Source organism: Eumetopias jubatus, unplaced genomic scaffold (assembly GCF_037043125.1).
Source record: "Eumetopias jubatus isolate StellerSeaLion01/CBP00866 unplaced genomic scaffold, mEumJub1_p1.0 scaffold_12, whole genome shotgun sequence".
Lineage (NCBI taxonomy): Eukaryota > Metazoa > Chordata > Mammalia > Carnivora > Otariidae > Eumetopias > Eumetopias jubatus.
Window position 1 is genome coordinate 101,942,836 of NW_028274818.1, and position 23,951 is coordinate 101,966,786.

General features: G+C 50.0%; 1 protein-coding gene across 2 annotated transcripts in view; it reads right to left on the minus strand.

Annotated features, from left to right (window-relative positions):
- HIP1 (huntingtin interacting protein 1) overlaps positions 1-23,951 on the minus strand; it is a 137,582-nt gene that overhangs the window by 21,196 nt on the left and 92,435 nt on the right. For both annotated transcript variants that reach the window (XM_028109802.2, XM_028109803.2), the window contains exons 3-9: positions 20,841-20,983; positions 20,531-20,587; positions 13,049-13,129; positions 9,566-9,642; positions 9,078-9,139; positions 4,883-5,023; positions 2,487-2,544 (exon numbers count right to left, since the gene is read on the minus strand). In XM_028109802.2, coding sequence (XP_027965603.2) covers positions 2,487-2,544; positions 4,883-5,023; positions 9,078-9,139; positions 9,566-9,642; positions 13,049-13,129; positions 20,531-20,587; positions 20,841-20,983 — 619 coding nt within the window. The remainder of the gene's footprint in view (positions 1-2,486; positions 2,545-4,882; positions 5,024-9,077; positions 9,140-9,565; positions 9,643-13,048; positions 13,130-20,530; positions 20,588-20,840; positions 20,984-23,951) is intronic.

Consider the following 23,951-nt stretch of genomic DNA (forward strand, 5'->3'; position numbering starts at 1 on the left):
GATCCCTTTGTTTTGGAGCTCTGTGTTATCTCCCCAGTTGGCCTAGAAGCATCTAGAGGGCGGAGACTGGGCCCTGCTGAGCCGGGCCTGCCACGGTACCGCGCACAGAGGAACTAACTCATCAAGACTTGACTGGAGAAAAGCAGCCTGTTTATACTGTGTCCCAATCTTGGATGGGTATGGGAATGAAGACACCAATCTTTTTTCTCATCTTCGCGTCTCCATTTTGAATCAAAACATGGAAAGCTGAGGAAGCAGAGAGCATCAGACAGATTTCCTGAGAGGAAAGAGGATCGTGGGTCTCCGTGCCCTCTCCCTGCAACACGCAGTCTCCTCCAGCTCAGCCCAATACACTAAACCCCTGGGGTCTCCGGCCAGCCCTTCTGACCCCAAGGTTGGGGTTGCCCCTGTGAGGTCATTGGTGCTTTCCCCGAATTCGGGGACACCGAGGCCTCAGGGAGCTGCCGGGTCTGTGCAGACGAGAAAGGGAGGTAGCTGCTCACGGGAGAGGTTTTTATAAGCTAGAAAAAAATGAAAGGAAATAAAATCACCTGACCACACATCCCCCTCTTTCTGGGCTGGGGCCAACAGTAATAGGCCGCTTTGCTTTCATAAGCTACTGGAATTTACCATTCCAGGAAATCAGCCCCAGGGCCTGTCTCCTAGGATTTAATAAGTCATCTATTATAGAATAAACATATAAGGCTTTTCAAATGGAATAAGGAAACCGGGAGGTTAGCACAACCCTGAACTTGGCCTCTGACTGCTGCCCGGGGAACCAGCAAGAGAAGTCTGAGCTTGGGGTTTGGCAGCTATGCTTTTTCTCTGTTGTCAGGGCCAAAGAAACTAACAGGCAAAACAAGAGGGTCAAAGAGAGCGTGCTGAGCCCCAGCGCCCTTCTCGGCACCTGGGTTCTCTCTCACGCCATCCCTCCCCCTCTTGCTGGGGCACACGTAACCAATGATGAACTGTACGTCTCCCCTTGCCAGCGATCCTCTTCCCCAAATGCACAGAATAATTTACCCCTCAGTCAGACAAGCTCTTCCTCTTCTAGACAAGACAGCTGGCTTACTAGCTTAGTAATTTATCCAAATATTTATGCGTAATTGGCTGCTACATATCAGGGGCTAGGCATGTAATAATGGAGAGTCAGGCAGAAATAAAGCTGTGCTAAGAACCATGAAAGACATAAATTAGGTGCTGGGCTGAAGAATATGGGGGGGTGGGGTGGAGGTGGAGCTGGAGGAACAGCAGATGAAGAAGACCCGACTTAAAAAAGAGATTTAAGATTTAAGGCCAGAGATGCTTTTGTGAGGAGGTGACCAAACATGACCCAGAGCCGGCCAGGCTGGGAGAAGAGCCTCCCAAAGAGAGGGAATAGCGAGCACTAAGGCCTTGATGGAGAAATGAGCTCGGAACGTTCCAGGAACTGGAAACGGACCCCACGTGGTGGAAACACCATAAGCCCTAAACACAATAAAGACAAGGTCAAAGATGGCAAGCAGGGCCTTGGAGACCATGGAGAAGAGCTTGGATTTTTATTTTCAGTGTAATCAGAAGCCCCTGAAAGGCTCTGAGCAAGGGAATGACGTCTTTATGAGGTTGTTCTAACTGCTGAGGTGGGGGGACAGGACTTCAGGGGGCAAGAGTGGAAGCCCAGGGCATCCGCCATATTGGACGGTCCTGGCACAAAACGATGGTAGCCCGAGAGATGGCAGCTACCATCAGAGCCAAGATAGGTGTGCAGAGCATCTGCCACTGGAGCGGGCGTGGCGGAGGAGGACAAGGGTGAGTTCCAGATCTCTGGTCTAAATGGATGTGGTAGCATTTCCTGAGATAGAAAAGGCCGGGAAGGAAAAATTGGGTTTGTTGTTGTTGTTGTCGTTGATTCACTTATTTTTAGAGAGAAAGAGCTTGAGTGGGAGAGGGAGAGAGAATCTCAAGCCCAGACTCCCCGCTGAGCATGGAGCCCAAGGAGGGGCTCGATCCCACGACCCCGCCATCACGACCCAAGCCGACACCGAGTTGGACGCTCAATCAACTGTGCCACCCAGGCACCCTGGGAGAAAAAGTTTGCGGAGGAAAACCTAGAGCTCAGTTTGAGATGTAAGACAGATAATTGGGTGCGTGAGACCCAATTCAGAGGCAAGGCTCAGTCAGCTAGAGTTCCAGATCTGGGTGTTGCGTTTCACGCACATGGACCATATGTGGTACGAGAACATAGGGAGAAGAGAGAGGTGAAGCCCGGGGCATACAGCAGGTGATGAATGAATGGATGAAATCACCTTCTTCGACATGCTTGTGTGGATTTTACTAGAGAACTGACAGCTTCGCCAGCCAGAGATACATTTGCTGCCATCGTCATTCTCCTCCACTCTACTGCTTTACTCTGCCGATACCCTCATTCCTCAATCATTTTAAAGCAAGTGCTCTTGTGTGGACTAATCAAGTTTATAGCATTCGTTTCTCTCACTTAAGCCACTTACTTGGTGAATTGCTCCATGAAGCGATCCCGGTGGCCTTGCAGGGTGTCAGCTGGGAGACCTGGAAGAAATTGGGAAAAGAGTGAGAGGGACCACAGGAGGACCAGGAGAGCCACAGCGGGGCTCCGGAGGGAGAGGACCATCCACCCTGGGCTTGTGGCCAGCCTGCCAGGGGTCTGGGCATTCCTGGCCTAGAGCTGCCCAAGGAACAGGGACGGGTAACCAAGGGGGCCCAGAAGGGCCAGCCATGAGTCTAGGGGTGCTTCTCCTCCACATCGGTCCTTCTGTTTGTTCCTGCAGCGTGAGCCATTCTGGGTGCAGTGGGCTGGAAGTTGTGTCCCCGACCACGGAAGACACCGTGGTGACCTGACCGAGCAGCAGGATGGACCCCCAGCATGTGGCAGAGGTGTGGCTCTCCCAGAGGTACGTGCACTGGGTCGGTCCAGCACAGACATTAATCTGAGAGGGATCCATAGAGCCTGCCCAAGAGGATGCCTGCCAGAAGGCAAAGCTTATAGGACAACACTCAGGATCCCAGTCCGGTGCTCACTCGGTCACGGCCAACGGCAAGATGCTGGACAAGCAGCAGCCTCTTAGACCAGCCTCCTCTCCTACAGAGCGGGTTCTCTGAGGTCCCTTCTCCTCCCAGAATGGGTGACACTGCATACTTCAACTATAGATCACAACTCAGTGATCCCTTTATTTCTTGTCTTGTTCCTTAAATGTACATTTTAGGAATTTTTAAAAATTAACATAAAATGCATTATTTGTTTCAGGGGTACAGGTCTGTGATTCATCAGTTTTACACAATTCACAGCGCTCACCATAGCACATACCCTCCCCAGTGTCCATCACCCAGCCACCCCATCCCTCCCACCCCCTCATTTTAGGAATTTTTGAATAGGTGATACATTTATTTGGTACAAAGAGGGAGTGCGTGTATAAACATGATAATTCAAAATGCCCAGCAAAACAGCGGATGACGATGGCACTTTATCTCGGTGGCCTCTCTCCCCAGAACCCTTAACCCCAGTCCAGTCATGAGAAAAACACCGGGCAGACTTAAGTCAGGGGACATTCTACAAGTGTCCGACCAATTCTTGAAACCGTCAAGGTTGTCAAAAACAGGGAAAGTCCGAGAAACTGTGACAGCCAAGAGGAGGCTAGGGAGACACAATGACTCAATGGAATGTGGTGTCCTGGATGGGACATTACGTAAAAACCATGGAAATCTGAAGGAAGTATGGACCTCAGTTGATAATAATGTATCGATATTGGTCCATTCATTGTGACAAATGTATCATATTAATGTAAGATATTAACAATAAAGGAAACGGGGTTCAGGGCATAGGGGGCACTTCCTCAGCGATCTTTACAACTTTTCTGCAGATCTAAACTATTCTAAAACGAAACCTTCATTTTTAGAGAAGTATATGTTGCGTAGGACAACTGTCTTTCTTCCCCTGGGATTCAGTCTGCTCTCTGCCCCTCTGGGTGCGCTCACTTGTCCAAAGCCTTCCTAACACTTAAACATCCGATTCCAACCTCCCTTCCACGAGATGCTCCTGGATTAACCCGAGTGATGCCGCTTCCTGTCCCCCCTGAATAACCAGACCCACTTCGAGTCAGCGACCACAGTTCTAGACTATCCCTTGTCCCTTTGCCAGGGCTGTAACACCTTGCTTGTATCCACTCAGGTCTTGATTTTTCTTGGTTCTCCCTCATCCATTCATTCTGCACGTGTATATCCCTCATGGGGAACGCCTCTGAGTGTGGACCAGAAACCACCCAAATCAGCTTCACCAGGGGTATGGTTTCACCAAGCACACCCCAAACCTACTGGACCCACCCACAGCAGACCCCACAGGAGCAGGACCCACACACATTGTCTTAAACAAAAAGCACACAAAAGTATAAGAACTCTACAGTAGTTTCCAAGATAGAATCTGCAAAAGCATCCCGGGGACCTGTGGCTGGGTAGGGGCCAGCCCACCATGTATGAGAGCAGCTCTGTTTTATGTTTTCTATTTCCCCATAAAGTTCCACATGTCCAGAGAAGCTGTGTGGATGAACACTTTGGACACCACTGCCCTTGCACCTGTGGGTCCAGGCCGGGCCTGGTATCATTCGTGTGGGTCCTAGAATACATGACACGTGTGGGCAGAGATGTGATGGAGCCAGAGGTGGAGGGAGGGAGCCGTCCCAGGACACCGCTATGGAGAGCCAGGTGCTTCCCTGGGCACACCAAAGCTTGTGCCCTGCTCCTCACTCTCAAGAGGGTCGGGAGCTCTAGGGACTTTGGGAGCAGTGGCAGAAAGGGCAACCGAAGGGACAGCCTCTGGCTGTAATCCTCCTTCCGGCCAGAGGCGCACAGAGAAGATCTGGCCCATTGTACTCACAGGAGTGGAGTTTGAAGAGGAGCTTGACGGTGTAATCATACAGATGACTGCAGTCCAATATGACCTGGATCAGCGGGGCGAGGCGGCACTGCCCGGCTGCCGTCACGGACACCGAGCGGGACATGTCCAGGGAATTGAACACTAGGGAATAAAAGGGGACACAGGCAGTAGGGGATAAGAAACTGCAGGTGACCTTCTCAGAGGGGCAGAAGGCAGGGGTCTGACACACACCGAGGACCTGCTCTGTGCATATGCTATGTCATCGGACGCAGTTACCCCTTACAGCACTCCCGTGGGACAGGTACACATGGGAGGAAACAGGGTGAGCCCCAGGAAGGCAATCACATGGGGAAAATAGCAAACATTGATCAGGACACGAAGGAGGGAATAATTCAGCCCTGGCTTCCTGGAGGCTTGCCACAGGGTCTTGGGACACCAGAAAGGGACACGTGTAGGAGCCCCGGGTGCACAGGGCCGAGGATGAGCCATCAGGATCAAAGGCTGCTGTCGGTCCCTGGGGGGCAGGTCAGCAGAAGTGCTTGCTGCCCTCTACTCTCTCGAGCTCCAGACAGCACATTGCTCCCTCCCTGTCTTGCTCCACAGACCCCTCCACATTACCCTCTGCCCCTTGTTCTTTTTTTTTTTTTTTTTAAGATTTTATTTATTTATTTGACAGAGAGAGAGAGAGAGACAGCGAGAGAGGGAACACAAGCAGGGGGAGTGGGAGAGGGAGAAGCAGGCTTCCCATGGAGCAGGGAGCCCGATGCGGGGCTCGATCCCAGGACCCTGGGATCATGACCTGAGCCAAAGGCAGATGCTTAATGACTGAGCGACCCAGGCGCCCCCTTTTTAAAATTTATTTTAGGGAGAGAGAGAGAATACAAGCAGGAGGGGCAGAGAGAGAGAGGGAGAATCCCAAGCAGACTCCATGCAAAGCGCAGAGCCTGATGCGGGGTTTGATCCTACGACCCTGAGATCACCGAAACCAAGAGTTGGATGCTCAACTGGCTGCGCCACCCAGGTGCCCCGTACCCCCTCATTCTTAAACCAAGCAACCAGATGCGTGGCCGTGGACACTCAGTGCACACCACTGGTCAGAGCCGAGCTCCTTCCTGCAGTGGCTGCCCACCACCTGCAGAGACTCCACCATGGCCATCATCAAGAAAAATCAGTGAGCGGGACTGCCCAGAGAAATGCCCAGAGCAGCTGTGCTCAGCCTTCCCTCACTGCACACATCCCTGTTAACTGGCTTACTCTGGCAGCTGAAAAAAAAAAAAAAAAAAAAACCCAAACAGTTCTAATGAAAAGGCAGCTTTTTTTTTTTTGACACAAATTAAAAGCAGCTGTCACTGCAAGGCGGCCATCCTCAAGTCCACGGGCTTCCTTGGGCTCCACTCTGGCAAGGGATCACAGATTCATCTTCCAGCGCGCCCGCCGCTTGCCAGGAATGCCCCTTTGGCATCCGGTAACATCTAGAGCAGTGTGACCAGGGACAAGTTACTCAATCTCTCTGTGCCTCCAGATGGTCTTCTGTAAAATGCAGGGGGTTCTAAGAGCACGTACCTCGAAAAGGTCTTGTGCGTATTCAAGGACAGGGTCGTGTAAAGTGCGGAGCACTGCAGTGATTCTCGGTGTTGGCTTTGAAACTGATTAGCATCACCTGGGGAAATTCAAAATCTATTGTTTCCCAGCAACTCCCCTACCTCCCATTCTGTTTTAATTGGTCTGGGGTAGGGTTGGGGCATCCGTAGGTTTCCAAAAGCCCCCCAGGTGATTCTAACATGCAGCTAGGGTTGAAAGCTGTATTTCCTGGCCGAGTGGTTCTCATGAAGCAGAATCGGTCGGTAGCACTGTGCAGAAGAATTCTGTGATGGCGTAAGTGTCCCTATGAGCTGTTCAGTATGGTAGCCACATGGAGCTACCGGGTGCCTGAAATATGGCTAGTGCAACCGAGGACCTTACTTTTTAATGTTATTCAATTATAACTTATTTAAATAGATGTTAATTTAAATTAATTTAAATAGGCGCTACCTATTGGACAGTGGCTACCATATTGGACAGTGGCGACCCTACTGGATGGGTGTAGACCTGGCCGGGGAGGGAGTCGGCTGCTAAAATGCAGATGGCTGGGCCCCACTCTCAGAGATTCAGATTCAGTAGGTCGAGGGTGGCACCAGGGGCTTTGCATTTCTAACAAGTTCTCAGGAGATGCTGATGCTGCTGGTCCAGAGGACCACACTTGGAGAACCATTGCAAGCGCTAGAAATAAATGTTAACTGTAACTGGCCCACGTTTCCCACAGGTGAAAACCAGGGACACCTGAGGGTACTGGCTGGCACCTTGCAGGGTCACAGACTAGAACTCAGAAGCTGGAGAGACTTCTTCCAATGCCAGTTCCTTTGGTTTTTGCAGCACACAGTAGGGAACTGGGGATGGCACAGGGAACGGGGAGATGAGAGGTACAGGGCTCTTGATTCCGAATCAATGCTCGCTCAGGGGCAAGAAAGCCACCACCATTTAACCATGTTGGGGTTTGTGCCAAGACTTGGGGTAGCTGCTCCCCCGTAGAAAACTCAAAGTGGCCGATTCACTCCTCGCAGTCCCACAGCACTGGGCTGGATATTGATACCGTTTTATGAGCACTGTTCCCCTGCCCTTTCCTCCTTGCTGTTTATCTGAAGCACGCATTCTTGAATTTTGTTGAACACTTGCTACATACCAGACACTGGGCTGGAACGGAGGAAAGTACTCAGAGATTAGTAGGACGTGGTTCCAGATTCCAGGGAGGAGCTCCGCATCCCGTGGTATTAATACAAGTGATCAACACATATAAAAACAGCCAGGGAAGGGTGTCTGGGTGGCTCAGTCGGTTGAGCGTCCAGCTCTTGGTTTCGGCTCAGGTCATGATCTTGTGGGTCGTAGCACTGAGCCCCAAGTCGGGCTCCACGCTCAGCAGGGAGTCTGCTTGAGCTTCTCTCTCTCCCTCTCCCTCTGCCCTTCCCACTCGTGCTCTCTCTCTCTAATAAATAAATCTTTAAAAAAATAAAAAATATTTTTAAAAAATGCATCCACACTATTTCTCCTACCTGGCTGGTAACACCTAAGGGCAGGGATTCTATTTTGTGTTTCTTTTTTTTACTTCTCTACTGACCTTCTTCTTTCTCCTGCAAATCACGGTTCCCAACTGGTTGTGGTGATCCTCTCCCACATCCAGCACTGAACTGACTGGCCGAAGTACGAAGGCATTTGCCACCCTGGCCCAGCCCTGGCCCAGTGCTGGCTGGTATCAGGCCGGTTATAAGTAGCTGCTTACATGCCAAAGGAAGGTATAATTCAGGGGGAGAGAGTGTCTGTTTTTCCTGAGAAAATCAGAGCCCCAAGAGTGGGTCCCACACGTCCAAACGCTGAGAAGGTTACCAAGCTTGTGCATAAATACTCCTAGCTTGGAATCCACTCTTTCACGGAGCTGGGCACTTGTTGTGGAGCATCTTGAATCTTAGAAAACAGGCTTTTCTGTTCCCCAGGAGAGAAGGAGGAGTCATGCTGGCAGGTGTGGGAAGAAGGGACAGCAAAGAGAAGGGAACGGATTGCTTCCTTCCTGATTCCGGTCAGGGAAGTGTTGGGGGCTGACAGCTGGGGGGCACCAGAACTCTCAGCGAAGGGAGCCTGGAAGGGCGGCCAATTCCCCTTGCTAGTGGAAAGGGGCTTCATGGGCCTCTCACATGGACTTGGCCAACAACTCAACTCGACCAGCTGGTCGACCCTGGCTGCCGACCAAACGGCACACAGCAGCCCCTCCTCCTGAGCAGCAATCCGTCCCGAGTGCCAACCCAGCTGAGTGGCAGACAAAGCACCGGCCAGCTTGGGGGCCACAGTCCAAAGGTTATCAAAGAGGTCGGACCTGTCTTTGGGCTCTGGGAGGCCTGGGCTTCCAGAGGGAGGCCCGCAGGGTGGGGAGCATGGTCGTTCTGCTCAGAATGAAATCACCGACTCTGAAAACACCCACGAGCTCCAGCCCCTCCCTGCACCAGGGATGAGGAGAGCAGAGATAGGGTGTGGATATTCCCATTTCCTGACCTGTGCTGCACAACCTTGTAGGGAGAAGGGGGTAGGATGGCTGGTCTAAGCCGGGAACAAAGCTCAGAATTAGGCAATTCCCAGGAGAGCCTGGGCCAGATGGGAGGGAGAGACTCACCAGTTTGGAAGAGATTAAGTTCACACTCCAGGTAGTCAAACATCTCCACTGTTAGCTGGAAACTGGACACAAGAGGAGAGCGAGCTTATGTTCCAGAGCCTGAGGCCAGCGCTGCACCTGTCCCCTCCGCCCTGCTCTGTGTTGCTGTCTCTGTCCCCAGTGCATACGTGCGTGCACGCACAGACATGCCCACCCCCCACACCCAATCCTCAGCCCCCACCCACGTGGGTCTCAAGGCCATTTGAAGATCAAGCAGGGTGAATTCCACAGTGATGGTGGCGGCTAGGGGAGGGCAGGTGCCGTGCTGGGTGGGTGGGGAGGACAGCGGGTGACACCGAGAATCGAACCCGGGGCAGCCTGGAAGGATTCTGGATGAGGCGCCAACACTAGCTGGCCCCACCCCAGCCACTGCCCTTGCCATCAGGCCCTGTGTGACAACATCGAGCTTTCTTCCCTGCTGGGTCCCCGGCATGAGGACAGCCACTCACAAGTTGTTAACGTCGCTCTCTCCAGCCTCATCCAGCTGCCGGTCGCTCATCTGAAGGTTGCCCGGGAACCTGGGATTCTGGAAAGGGAGGCAGAGGAATGCAGGCAGGACAGGGCACCTCAACTAAGCTGACATCAGGCAAGCCGGCTCAGGCAGCAGCAGGCTTGATTCTGCTCGTGCAGCTACCCACACCCTTTGCGGGGGATGTGTCCGTGCACACAGACCCCCTGACCAGCTCGCAGCAGAGAATACCCACTACCCATCATCAGAGGTGAAGGCTCCATCCCATATCCGGGAGCCAGGACAGGGCTCTGCCCTAACAGTTCATGTCCTGGAACATTCTTCTAAAGATGCTCTCTGGCCCTCCCGTGAGGCCCGGCGTGACAGTGGTCGGCCCTCAACCATCCACGAGGCACAGATAGTCCCGCCTTTATGTAGCCCCAGCACGTTCTGAACCCCACCCATGCTTCCCTCTGTCCTTTGGCCGCTTCCCGAAGCTGCCATTGTGAGTTTGGGGAAGGGAAACCCATTTTCACATTGGCATCATCTCTTCCCCAGTGTGGCCCGCCTGGAGTGGCCAGGAACACAAGGCAAAGGGAAAGGTGCAGACGGGCACTGATGGGTGGCCAGTCAAGGGGGTCTCAATTCCACAGAGAATACTTTAGGCTCTGAAGACATAAATCTTCCACTGCACACCTCCTGGCTCTCCCCTCTGCCCTGGCCCCCTCCAGCCCTCAGGCTCACCCCAGGGGGTTTCTCTGTCTCGGAGCTGGCCAGTTCCTTGAGCGCCCCCTTCTGGCCATATTTAACCTCCTCGCTCAGTCTGGACATTACAGAGACCTGTTCTGGTGTCCCTACCCCTTCTTGCTGCCTGTCCTTCCACCACACTGCTGTCAAAACCCCGTGAGCCTGGGTCTTTGTTCGAGGACCAGCTGCCAATGTCCCTGGAGAAGGACTCACAGCTGGAGTCCCCTTTAATCATGTTCTCCAGCCTTAGTGCCCCTTCCCGGTCCTGGCTACTGGCCCGGCTCCTCACCGCCCTGGTCCGTGCCTTCCTCCTTACACCCCTGGATCTCCCTCAGCATCTTGCTTCCCACTCCCTCCCCCGTTCTGAATGTGCCAGCTATCCTTCCGTTCCTCCTGCTTCAAAAGAGTAAGGGCCAGCCTCTCTCTTGACTCGGGATCAGCCCTCCTTGTGCGCTATTTGATCAGATCTAGATTCTGGTTCATTCTGTCCCTCATGCAAGGAGTCCTGATTGAGCACCTGTTCTGTGCTAGATGCTGGGCAGGCATAGGACAAAGGACATGAGGAGACACACACACCTGCCCTCTGTCCTCCCGGAGCCCGGAGTCCAGAGCACCCGTGGCCTCACTTGCTTCCCTGGGCTCCTGTACTTCTTGCAATCGCCCAGGTTCTTCCCACGGGCCCCACCCCTCCTGCCAGTCTTCAGAGCCCCCACCACTCTGGCCCGTCCCGGGGACCACCGTCCTAATCTGGTTCTCACCATCTTCCACTCTGAGCGGGATGGTCTCACACAGCGGCCCGGTCACCCCCTCCCCCACTCTCCACCTGCCTGTTCCTCACACGGAGGTGGATCTGTGGCTCGTTCCTCAGGAAGCCCAGACTGTGCTGGGCATCAAGCCCTTCTGTCTGCAGCTGACCCTCTGCCTAGCACGGCCGCCCTGCCCTTCTTCAGTGGCCTTTCCTCTACCTGCAAGGTGGCAGACAAGGCTCTGGGGGTCTGGGGGAGGTGTGAGTGTATTCCTTGGGAGGGAGGGAGGGCAGGAAACAAACTGTGGGGCCCGACGGCAGACCGGCAGACTGTATGTCCAACACCAGCTGCCCCTCCGGTTCGACACGCTGTCTTTACGACGTGACCTCGACATTCCACCTTGGCTGGTGTGGTTCCCGTCCCACCCCCTTAAATCCAGGGACCGCTGTGACTGCCTCAGCCCATGTAGGACAGTGGAAGGGATGCTCTGTGACTTCGAGGCTGAGTCTTATAAATGCCATGCACTTCCACCTTGTTCTCTTGGGAAACTGGCCGGGCTGCAGGGAGTCCTCACAAGCACTGAGACTTTGTGAGGAGGGAGACGCCAGGCCATGCCCACACTGTCCCAGCTCTAGGCAGCACCGGCCTGGGACCACATGGGGGACCTGCAGCCTGCAACTGCCCAGCCCAGCCCTTCTGGAACATCCGACCCACAGAAGGTGTGAGAGATGATAAAAGGCTGCTGGTCTTTCAGCCACTGAGCTGGGGGTGAGCTCAGGTGTCCTGGCTTTGAGAAGCCTACCTGGGTGGCCGGTGTCTGGGCACGGCACCGCATTACAAGCTCCTGTACCATCTTGTGCATCTCTCAGTTCTGGTCCTCACTGGACTTGCCTGGCTTGTCTCCCAAGCAAATACGACTCCTGGAGGCCGGGCCAAAGTCCCTTCACCTTTCTCTCTTCAGAACCTAACCCAGTTCTGGGCTGCGGCAAGCACCCGGCTCTACACAAGCAGAGGGAAGGGTGGCCACTGAGCAGCAGGGGCTTGTGTGCCCTACAGGCCTGGGTTCAAGTCCCACCTCATTGCCAAGGAGCTGCGTGACAAGGCAAGACACTCGAGCACGCTCCCAGTTTCATTTTCCTGGGCTATAAGAATACCGCCTTCCTAGGGTCACGGTGAGGATTAAGTAAGTAGGAATGGCTAGCACAGCAGGGTGGGTTCCGTGAATCAGAAACCCCCCGTCCCCCGAGTCCATAAGAGGTAAATCTCCTCCCTTCCCCATTTCCAATGCCAGCTCCCCGCTCTGCTTCCAGGCCATTCCTGCCCATCCCTGCTCCATCCACACCCTCCCTCCACCGTCTGCCTCGATCCGCTTCCCTCATCTTCCCCTTCCACGCCACAGTCCCACATCATCTCAGAAGGCCTCTGGCTCCTTTTACAGGCTCGTGGGACAGCTTCGCACTGTGACACGGTGCCGCAGGTACGTAAACCTCCTCCCCCCGACGGACCCGGGCACTCCAGCCGAGCAGACCCTTTCTACGTATCCTTACGTGCCACCTGGTTACCCAGCACGACGGTTTTACCTGCATCCGGTGCACTAGAAAGACCGTCTAAGGCCACAGATGGATGCAAAGAACTTCTGTGTGAGAACTCACTACATAAAAGGAAGGGACTGTTTTTATTCACAGTCAAGGCAGTGCTTCTGAAACATTTTCCTAAGGCAGCCTACTGGATAGGGGTCCTCTCTGCAAGACGGGGAATAAAAAGGTGTGGAAAATGTGGGCCAGAATCCCAGTCCCGAGTCACACTGCAGCCATCCTATAAAATACCTTCCTCTCACTGGATGTGGTATAAACACTCCCTGAGGGACCCGGGCCACCTTATTCCCAGAAAGACCTGAGAGTTTGGCCCACAGAGGTGGCCGGAGTGGGGAGGTGGTGCGAGGGAGGGATGCGGGTGGGGGGCTCTGTGTGCAGAACCGTTGGCAGACTCACTTTGGTGTGATACTCCATCTTCGTTCTTAGCAGTCTGAGGTAGATGCTGCAGAGTTGGCCATACCCCTCGCTCAGGTGGCCCTTTCGGGAAAAGAAAAGAAAGCAGGGTATCAATACTAACATTTGGGGGAGAGACTGACAGCCAGGACTTCTGTTTTTAACAATAGATATATTTTTTTCTGATACTGAAAATAACAAATGGCCATTGTGGAAAATTCTGGAAGATGCACGCAAACGCAGGTACAAACAAATCACCCTTAATCTAAACACCAGATGGAATCATGGCAGACATTATGGAGTAAAAAATGTTATTTTATTTAATCTTTTTTCAATTTAAACAGACTTTTTTTTTTTTTTAAGTTTTATTATTTAAGTAATATCTACACCCAACATGGGGCTCAAACTCATGATCCTAAGAGTAAGAGTCACATGCTTGGGGCGCCTGGGTGGCTCAGTTGGTTGAGCGTCCGACTCTTGATTCTGGCTCAGGTCATGGTCCTGGAGTCCTGGGATCGAGCCCCGCATGGGGCTCCCTGCTCAGAGGGGAGTCTGCTTCTCCGTCTCCCTCTACTCCTCCCCTGCTCGTGCTTGCTCTCTTTCTCTCTCTCAAATAAATACAATCTTGAAAAAAATAAAAAAATAACTGTTTAATAAATACATAAAATCTTAAAAAAAAAAAAAGTCACAGCTTTTCTGACTGAGCCAGCCACGCACCCCTAAAATAATGTAGATGTTATTTTTTAGGTTCTCAGCAAAATTGAGCAGAAAGTACAGGGATCTCCTATATACCCCCTGTTCCCATGTGTACAAAACCATCCCCACTGTCAACATCAGCACCAGAGTAGGATATTTGTTCCAATTGACGAACCTTCCCTGATACATCATTATTGTCCAAAGTGAAGTTTACCTTAGGAGTCACTCTTGGTGTGGTACATTCTATGGGTTTTGACAAATGGATAACGTCCTGTATCTACCATTATGGTATCACGCACAATAGTTTCACGGCCTTAAAAATCCTGTGTTCCACCTTTATTTGAAAATATAAAATGGAGTCCATTTTTTTACTTAATATACTTCAATTTTTCCCTATCTTCTCAAATTTTGTTTCATTATTTTTAGTGATATTTTTAAGATATTTTTATTAAGTACATACTATAATTTATCAAACAAACTCCCTGCTCTTGTATGTCTTAGTTACAGGCATGTTTTTTTTTTTTTTTAAAGATTTTATTTATTTATTTGACAGAGAGAGCGGGAGCAGGAACACAAGCAGGGGGAGCGGGAGAGGGAGAAGCAGGCTTCCCGCGGAGCAGGGAGCCGGATGTGGGACTCGATCCCGGGACCCTGGGATCATGACCTGAGCCGAAGGCAGACGCTTAACACCTGAGCCACCCAGGCGCCCTGCAGGCATGTTTTTCTATTATAAGCTATATTTCAATGAATGTTCCTACTGTATAATCTTGTGTACCAACACGAGAACTTCCTTTGCATGACTTCTAGACATGGCTTCTGATTTAAGAATTTTAAGTCTCCCACCCTGAGTAATCATAGTCTGGTCATAGGCTATTTCCTTCCTCCTCTCTTTCTATCTAAGTGCAGGAGAGGAAGCACCTCTTCTAGATGGACTCCAGCCGACTGAGAGCAGCTAGAGCATTCTACATGGGATGGGGATGGAAATGGGACAGATCCCAGATCCCAGCTGGGGACAAATAAGACCTCCCGTGGAATCTGCCCATGCAGTCATGCCCTGGGTGCCTGAGAAGAAGCTGGAATTAGCAGAGTGATGCTTGCAAGTCCCAGATGCACACAAAAGAGGAGGGGGGTAGGGGCACAAAGAACAGCTGTGGTTCCCACATGAGCTCTAACTTCTACATCTCTGGGTGCATCTACATCCTCTAGAGTAGAGGAACCCCACTGAAACATGCCTCAAGGAGCACCAAAGAGAGTGGGGTCATCAGAGGAGGTTAAAAATATCAATGCCAGAGATCAGACTATTTCCTAATGTATTAGTTTTCTATGAAAAATCGTATTTCATGAATTGTACATTGTACTTGTTCGTCGTGGAAAAATTACGAAGTAGCGGAGAGCAGACAAAGTGAAACTATGCTCATCATCAAAGACAACTATATTTCACATGAAAAGGCACCAGGATCAAAAAGCAAAAGATGAATCGGTCATAGACGTCAATGTAAAATGTAAAACTATAAAAGTCATAGGAGGTAACAGATGACCTTGGGTACGGCAATGACTTTTTAGATAGAACACCAGAGTCACGCTCCATGAAAGAAATAATTGATCATCAAGCTGGACTTCATTAAAATTTAAAAAACCTCTGGAAAAAGCACTGTCAAAAGAATGAGAACCCACAGACTGGGACACATCTGATAAAGGACTGTTATGCAAAACCTATGAAGTACTCTTTAAAACTCAACAACACGGGTGCCTGGGTGGCTCAGTCGTTAAGTGTCTGCCTTCAGCTCAGGTCATGATCCCAGTGTCCTGGGATCGAGCCCTGCATCGGGCTCCCTGCTCCACGGGAAGCCTGCTGCTCCTTCTCCCACTCCCCCTGCTTGTGTTCCCTCTCTCGCTATATCTCTGTCAAGTAGATAAATAAAATCTTAAAAAAAAATAAATAAAACTCAACAATAAGAAGATAAACAGCCTGATTAAAGAAATGGGCCAAAGACCTTAACAGACACCTCTCCAAAGAAGATAGCAAATGAATGTACAAAGAGATGCTCCCCATTGTATGTTACCAGGAAACATAAATTAAAACAACACCGAGATACCAGTACACACTTGTGAGAATGGCCAAGATCCAGAATACTGATAACACCAAATTCCAGTGAGGATGTGGGCCACAGCACCTCTTGCTCATTGCTCAGTGGGAATGCAGAACGGTGCAGCCACTTTTGAAGATTTTATTTATTTATTTGACAGAGAGAGACAGCGAGAGAGGGAACACAAGCAGGGGGAGTGGGAGAGGGAGAAGCAGGCTTCCCGCGGAGCAGGGAGCCCGACGCGGGGCTTGATCCCAGGACCCTGGGACCATGACCTGAGCCAAAGGCAGACGCCCAACGACTGAGCCACCCAGGCGTCCCTAGTTCAGCCACTTTTGAAGATGGTTTGGCAGTTTCTTATAAAACTAAACTTACTCTTACCACACAAATCAGCAATGGCACTCCTTGGTTTTTTACCCAAAGGACTTGAAAACTTATGCCCAAACACAACCTGTTCATGGGTGTTTACAGCAGCCTTATTTATAACTGCCAAAATGTGGAAGCAACCAAGACATTCCTTAGTTGGTGAATGGATAAACTGTGGTACAGTCAGACAATGGGCTATTACCGAGCACTAAAAGTGAAATGAGCTATCAAGCCCTGAAAAGACATGGAAGAACCTTAACTGCGTGTTAGTAAGGGAAAGAAGCCAATCTGAAAAGGCTACACACTGTATGATTCCAATTCCATGACATTCTGGAAAAGGCAAAACGGTGGAGACAGTAAAAAGACCGGTTGTTGCCAAGGGCTGGGGGAGGTGGGGAGGGATGAATAGGTGAGGCACAGAGGATTTTTGAAGTCAATGAAACTATTCTGTGTGATACCACTGTGATGGGTACATGTCCTGATACACTGGTCCAAAGCCACAGAATATACGATGCCCCAACACCACAAGTGAACTATAATGCAAACTACAGACTTCAGGTGATTATGATGTTATCAGTGAAGGTGTATCACTTGTAACAAATGTACTATGTTGGCAGGGGATGTTCATAAAGGGGGACACTACACGTGTTTGGAGACAGGGGGTATATGGGAAATCTCCATACTTCCTGCTCAATTTTGCTGTGAACCTAAAACTTGCTCTAAAAAAAAAAAATAGGGGTCCCTGGGTGGTTCAGTCAGTTAAGTGGCTGACTCTCGATTTCGGCTCAGGTCATGATCTCGGGGTCCTGGGATCGAGCCCTGACTTGGGTTTCGTACTCAGCGAGGAGTCTGCCTGACATTCTCGCTCTCTCCCTCTCCCTCTGCCCCTCCCCCCACTTGAGGTGTGCATGCTCTCTCTCAAATAAATAAATCTTTAAAAAAAAATTAGGTCTTAATTAAAAAAAAAAGTACAAAGGTTTCTAATATCCACAACTCTCAGCCAAATGGAAGAGACCACTGCATAGGAAGCTAGGTTCTTAAAGAATTCCAGTTTGGATAACAAGTCAGGCTAGGTATCTGGGTTGACCTTCCCGTTGAAAACTACTAAAATATTGGGTAAAGTATTTAAAACTTCTTTTTGAAGGCCTTAATGAGCTAACGAGAGGCTAAGGAATCCTCAGGCCAGGGACTGAGTCCATACAGATACTAGGTGAGTAAGTGGAATGCTGGGGTGATGGAGTTGGTGGGGACAGGGTTTTGCCACACCACGTGAACCAGGTGGTGAATAGGAGGCAGGGCGCTGGCCTGCCCACATTGAAGAGTCTGGTGGAAGAGGCAAAGACTGCTTCCCTGGGGTAGAGGAACCAAGGGCGAACTGGAAATAACACAGATCCCAGCACGCCTGCACCAAAAGAGTCCTCCCTGAGGACCTCAAACCACTGTTATGATCAGAGGGAGGGAAAAACAACTGGGAATTGGACCCAGGAGCCAGAGCTCAAGGGGCTCTGCCTGGAATTCATAAAACCTTAAATTGAGAATTTAATTTAGAGTGATCTCAATGGAAGGAAATGCCCGTTCTCTCTGGAGGAACCTGACTTGAAAGAGTTCCCACAAACACGATTCCTAGGAAAATGAGCAATGCACAGTAAAAAATAAGCACAAAAAGAAACGCCACAGCATGAACAACATTCATCAAAAACAACGGATGGCAGGAACAGATCTCGAGGGGCTTTAGATAACGGAAGTATAAGAAGTGATATATGAGATCGCTGTCTAATTTGTCTAAGTAAATAAGAGGCTGTTTCAAAATACATGCAGGACACAAGAAATCATAAAAAATGACAAGCAGATTTGGGGGGAAAAAAAGAACTCCAAGAAATAAAAGCTAGACTAAAATTATCAATCTTATGAAGAGGTTTAACAACAGATTAGACCCAGCTGAAAAGGGAACAACAAATGAACTGAAAGCTAGATTTACTGAAACTACCCAGAATGTTGTAAAGAGGCAAACAGGTAGAAAACAATGAAACAGGGGTTTAAAGACATGGGGTGAGGGGGGTGCTTGGCGGGTTTAGTTGGTGGAGCACGAAACTCTTGATCTCAGGGTCACGAGCTCAAGACCCATATTGGACGTAGAGCTTAAAAAAAAAAAAAAAGGCACTGGGGTACAGAGTGGAAAAGACTGACATAACCAAAGTCTCAGGGGTAAATATGGAGTGGAGCAAAGCTGACAGTTGAAGAGACAGAGAATTTTTTGTAACTGATAAAAGGTATTAACCCATCAAAAACTAATGATGTAATGTATGGTGATTAACATAACAATAAAAAAAGATATTAACCCACAGATTCAAGACATCTAAAGAATCCCAAGTAAATTTGCACCTATTCGTAGTAAGGTCTTAAAATGGCCAGAGGAAAACCAGATTTGCTTTTAAGAAGGGACAATGACTCTGATAGCCAACTTCATGGAAATGATGGCATCCAGAAGTCAGTGGAAGGATATCTTGAATAATATCATCCATGTGCTGAGAGAAAATAACTGTCACCCAGAAAGAGTATCTTCCACATAGGAGAGTGAAATAAAGACATTCCCAAACAAGTAAAATCGGTTATTTGCCACCATGGGATTCTCACTAAAGGAAATAATTCAGGCAGAAAAAAAAGTGACCCCATATGTTAGAATACAGATGTAAAGAAAGAAAGAGCACAGAATAAAACAATTAAAATAAAATATCTTATAGTCTAAAAAGAAAAACAAAACCAAAATTAAAATACATGACAACAATAACATACAAGTTTAGAGGGAGGGCATGGAGTGAAAATATTCTAAGGTCTTTGTGTTATAGAGGAAACAGCTAAAGACATGAATTTTAGCTCTTGATAAACTAAACATGCATTTTGTAATTATTGGATAACATACCAAAGGGTAAGAAATAAAATCAGAGTTAAAAAAAAAAAATCTCCTAACTAGTAATAAGGGGAGAATGGAATGAGAAAAAAAATACCCAATCAATCCAAAAAAGACAAGAAATTAAGAGAAACAGAAACAGGACAGTAGGGGCAAAGAGAAAGCACAAACTAAGACGGAAGGTATAAATCTAAAAATATTTTGCGTTATAATAAACATAAATGGTGTAAATGTACAACTAAAAGACAAAGACTGCCATCTTGACAAAAAGCAACAACAAAATCCAACTAAATGCTATTTATAAGGGACTTTTCTAAGACACAAAATATAGAAAAGTCAAAAGTAAAAGGGTGGAAAAAGATACACCAGGCAAATTCTAACAAAAAAGAAGACTCAAGCTTTCCATGTTTAGAGATATAATTGAAAGCTCTCCAACATGCACCTGGGAGGTTTGGGGACAACTCTCAGCTTTGTTCAGACCAACTAGCCTGTGATGTAGGAAAAGCTGCTTCCCTCTCTGGGCCTGTATTCTCATCAGCAACGGGTACACTGGATGACACAATTGCTAACATTCTGTGAGTAAAACTAAGAATTTGAAGGAAAGGGCCAGAGCTCTCAACCAGTGGGGGCAAACAGACGTAACAGAATCAACCCAAGAAAGTCTTCAAAATGCAGATTATGCACAGTCAATATACATACTCCTTGGACAACAGAATCTAGAGGGATCCTGGTGTATGTGTATAAAAACCTTCTTTTCCAACTGATTCCAATACCACCACCTACCTCCTCCCCCATCCTAAGGCACTGAGAATCTCTAGATTCTCAGGGAAGAAGGCAAAAAAACGGTACTGGCATTAAGAATTGGGAATGCCAGGGCGCCTGGGTGGCTCAGATGGTTAAGCGTCTGCCTTCGGCTCAGGTCATGATCCCAGGGTCCTGGGATCGAGTCCCGCATCGGGCTCCCTGCTCCTTGGGAGCCTGCTTCTCCCTCTGCTTCTCCCTCTCTCTCTCTCCTCCTCTGTCTCTCATGAATAAATAAATTAAAAAAAAATCTTTAAAAAAAGAATTGGGAATGCCAGTTCTCAGTGTACTGTGACCCACATGGGACCAGCAGAAGGAAAGACACAGGAATTGTGGCAAAGTCACTGCTGAGGGATCCAATGCCTAGAGACCATTACGATGTGAGGTTCCATTGGCAGGAGAAACTCCCAGGCCCTAGAACTTCCCTACAGCTTTAGGGTCCCCAGGTAAGACCGTGGATATCATGGTACTGTTTGGGGCCGTTGTTGACCCCTCCTTGATGGTCATGAGAGAAATCCTAAGCAAGCTGAAAGAGATGAATTTATTCCGTTCCACAGTCCTTGTTCTGTGGCCTCTGGGGAAGGAGAAGCAGGTGCAGGTGGACCCCGGGTGCATCTCCAAACTCACCCACATCCTGCTCATGTCACTCAATTCATTTTTGTATCTCAGGGAGTCCTTGAGGACCTGGAGAGGGAAGAGAACAGCTGATGAGAGAAGAGAGGGCAAGGAGACAGAGGCTGGCATAAGATGGGGCGGGGGTGGGCAGAGAGGCCGACAGACAAGTCCACCTCTAACCAGCAACCTAAAGGCCAGGAGAAGGGCAAGCTGCCCCTGCCTCAGTGCCAGAGTGGACGGCGCCCCTTTTCCCCAGGCGATCCCACTTTCCCCACATGGGTCCCGGGCCCCCTGGCAATCCCCCGCGGTCCCAGGAACTCACGTTCGGGTGTCCATCTCGGAGGAGTTTGTGAAACACGTGGCAGAACTTCCAGCAGAGGACAGCGTTGCTAGAGAGGGGCAGCCGGTTGACAACAGACCAAAAGGTCTGTGCCCCTTTCTCATGGTGGGTGCCCAGTATGCACGGTGAGGGGGTGGGTCATGGAAAACAAAGGCACGGATGGGCCTTTTCCAGGTTGTACAAGTGTGCTCTGGGCCAGTGGTGGTCCTGGTTTGCCTTTAGCAGGAAGATGCTTTGGCTGAAATAAGGGTTTTGCCGTGGGAGGAAGACTCTGCCCTTCCCCTGGGTTTGGCTGAGGGTGTGATGGGGCCTTTCGGGGAATAATAACAGCTCACATTTTAGCAACACATTACAGTGTCTCAAAGTTCTTTCTTATCCAGTATTCAGAAGTGAGGGCAGGCTTCAGCTCTTCATCAGGGGCCCTGGCCCTGGTGGGGACACCTCGGCTCCTCTTCCAAGCAGCACCTGACTCCTCTCCATACGGGCACTCTGCTCTTTTCTGTGATTTATTTCCTTATTGAAGTATAGTCGGCACCCAATACACATTCATTTCAGGTATCTGACATAGCGATCAGGCAACTTCACATATAGCTATGGTCTGTCACCAGATGACACCATTATAATACCAGTGACTATATTCCCGATGCTGTACCTTGCATCCCCCCTGATTTAGTCATTCCATAACTGGAAGCATTTCCCCAAAACTTAAAATGACTCTTATACCCCACTCTTTCCATAAACCCTCTTGGTTTATGCTTCTTGGTGCATGCATTTCCCTATACCTTGAACTCGCTGTATGTGGAATCCTGGGGCCACATCCACCCGAGATCCAATTTCAAATGCACCCACAGACTCCCTGCCACAACCTCTATGTAATAAACGTCCATCTGGTCTAGCGTGACTTTAAGTTAGCGCTTACATGGGCCTCACACACCCAGCAACTGGGCACCATCAACTCCAAGTGTAGGTCTTTCCCCAGAACTACAGGCTTCTTTGTCAAGGCTCAGGAGAGAAGCGGGGTGCCACTCAGGACAGAAAGACCAGGCCAGAAACTCTATGATTCATCCAGAACACATGTTGTTTTGCTTCTGAGCTGGAAGGTATCAACAAGTTCTTTCCCCAAACTGAAATTTGCATTTCGAGGCGGGGGCAGGCTTGAACACAGACTTCTGGGTCTGGAAGCTGATGTCAGCTTTTGGCCTTAGAGGGGTTTCTGAAATAACTACAGTTTCCCCTAAAGCTCAGTCCCCTCAGGCTAGATGGAAGCCAAGAGGAGAGATGGACAGCTTGCAACCCCTCTCACGGGCTGACTTCTTACGGCAGACTCTGGTTACTTTACCGGAAGTGGGAGCAGGTGTAGAGCTAGCCAGGCACCCCGACTTTGAGAGAGGCAAGGAGACCTTTCCGTCCTTTGATTTCATAAGCATTTTAACGCACCTACTGCGTGTCAGGCACTATAAAAGGCACTCAGGGATATAAAAAAATAAATAAAACTCAGTCCCTAGCCCTCGGGGAGTGGATACATGCTGGGGGCGGGGGGGGGGCAGTTAGACACCCAGGATAAATGGCTGTCTGAACAGCACTTCTGACGTCAGATTTCCAAATGCTTATTCAGCTGGGATTGAGAGGGGCTGATGGTTTCCAAAAAAATCAATAAATAATAAATGTTTTGTGGTATCTTTAGGCTTTAAAACCCTACTCTTTGGAGTTGAACCTTTTAACATTTATCCACTTCCTAGAAATGGTGAAGCAGAGAAATTCACAGAAGGTGAGAGCAGGAACGTTAGACCTTTGAAATCTTCTTCGGCCAAGTCTTTCATTTGACAGACACGGGGACGAAGGCTCACGGAGGCCCTGCTGGACCCACTCAAGGCTCCAGAGCAAGCCAGACTGCTGCCGAGGTTGGATTCCAGAACCTCCTTGTGGTGCCCCTTCCATCACCCCGGGTAGCCTCCCTGGAAGGCTGTGATGTGGCCTGAGCACACTGGCCTCGACAACAGACTCTTATTTCATATCTCAATTGGACGGATCAGTATTCTTAGCAGAATGGGGGTCAGGACCAGGTCATTCCCCCTGAGAAAGTCATCGGGGCTTTTCTTGACTTGGTAAAGCAAGGGGACTGTGCCTTCCTGGAGATAAAAGGGCAAGATCTAACTAGGCTCACGGTCAGGCCAGGTTTCTGGGGTACTTGGGAGACGTTCCAGAGTCCCCAGCCTGCAGCAAAGCCCTAAAGTCCAACCAAAGCATCTTCCCACCAAAGACAAGCTACTTACCCATCAGTAAAGAGCAGTACGTGCTGTTAGCAATGCTTCCCAGTGGCCTGCTATGGGCTAGGCATCCTGCTGACGGGGCAGGGCTCCTCTGGCCACCATACCCGGAGGGTCTCCTCCAGGGGCTGAGGTGGGATGGCTTCCACATGAGCTGTTCTGACCCAGCTGTGTTACCGCCACCACAAGAAGCCCAGCCTCCGCTTGCCCCGGGCTGTACCCTGCTCCTCCCTGGCACACATACAAACAATGGCTTCGCCCCACTCGCAGCCTTGCTTTGGAACTTTGGGGGTCAACCCTCCAGCTCTTGGACTCTATCCGTCAAGGGCAGATCCCAAGGGATCCAACAGCCAGCATGCAGTCTGCACTTCCCTCCAAAGCCACACCCCACGAGGGTGGCTGCCTGGGGCCAAACTTGGCGTGGGGGTGGGGCTGACTGTGCGTGAACCAGCTCACACTGGTGGATCTTACGTCCATGGCTGCACATCTCCCCCGCCACCCGCTGGGGCATAAGGCAGAGGAGACCTTTGGCTTTCGAGCCCAGAGAAGGGGAGATGATCATGTTCCCAAGGGGGTGGTCCGTGTGGCCCCTATGGGCCAAGTGCAGGGTCTGGAGTGCTTTGACAATCCCTCCTGTACCCCCAGGAAATCTCTCAAAGGGAAGTCCTAAGAGGGGCGGGGTCCTTGGTAAGCTGTAAAGAGCTGAGCTAGGAGGTGGCTTTGATCCCTTCACCCTGATGAACTGTGGTCTCAAAGGCCAGCTGCTGCCCACTGAGGCAGCTTGAACCCTGCAGGAGGCCTGGCCAATGTAGGGGTTCCCCTTCCT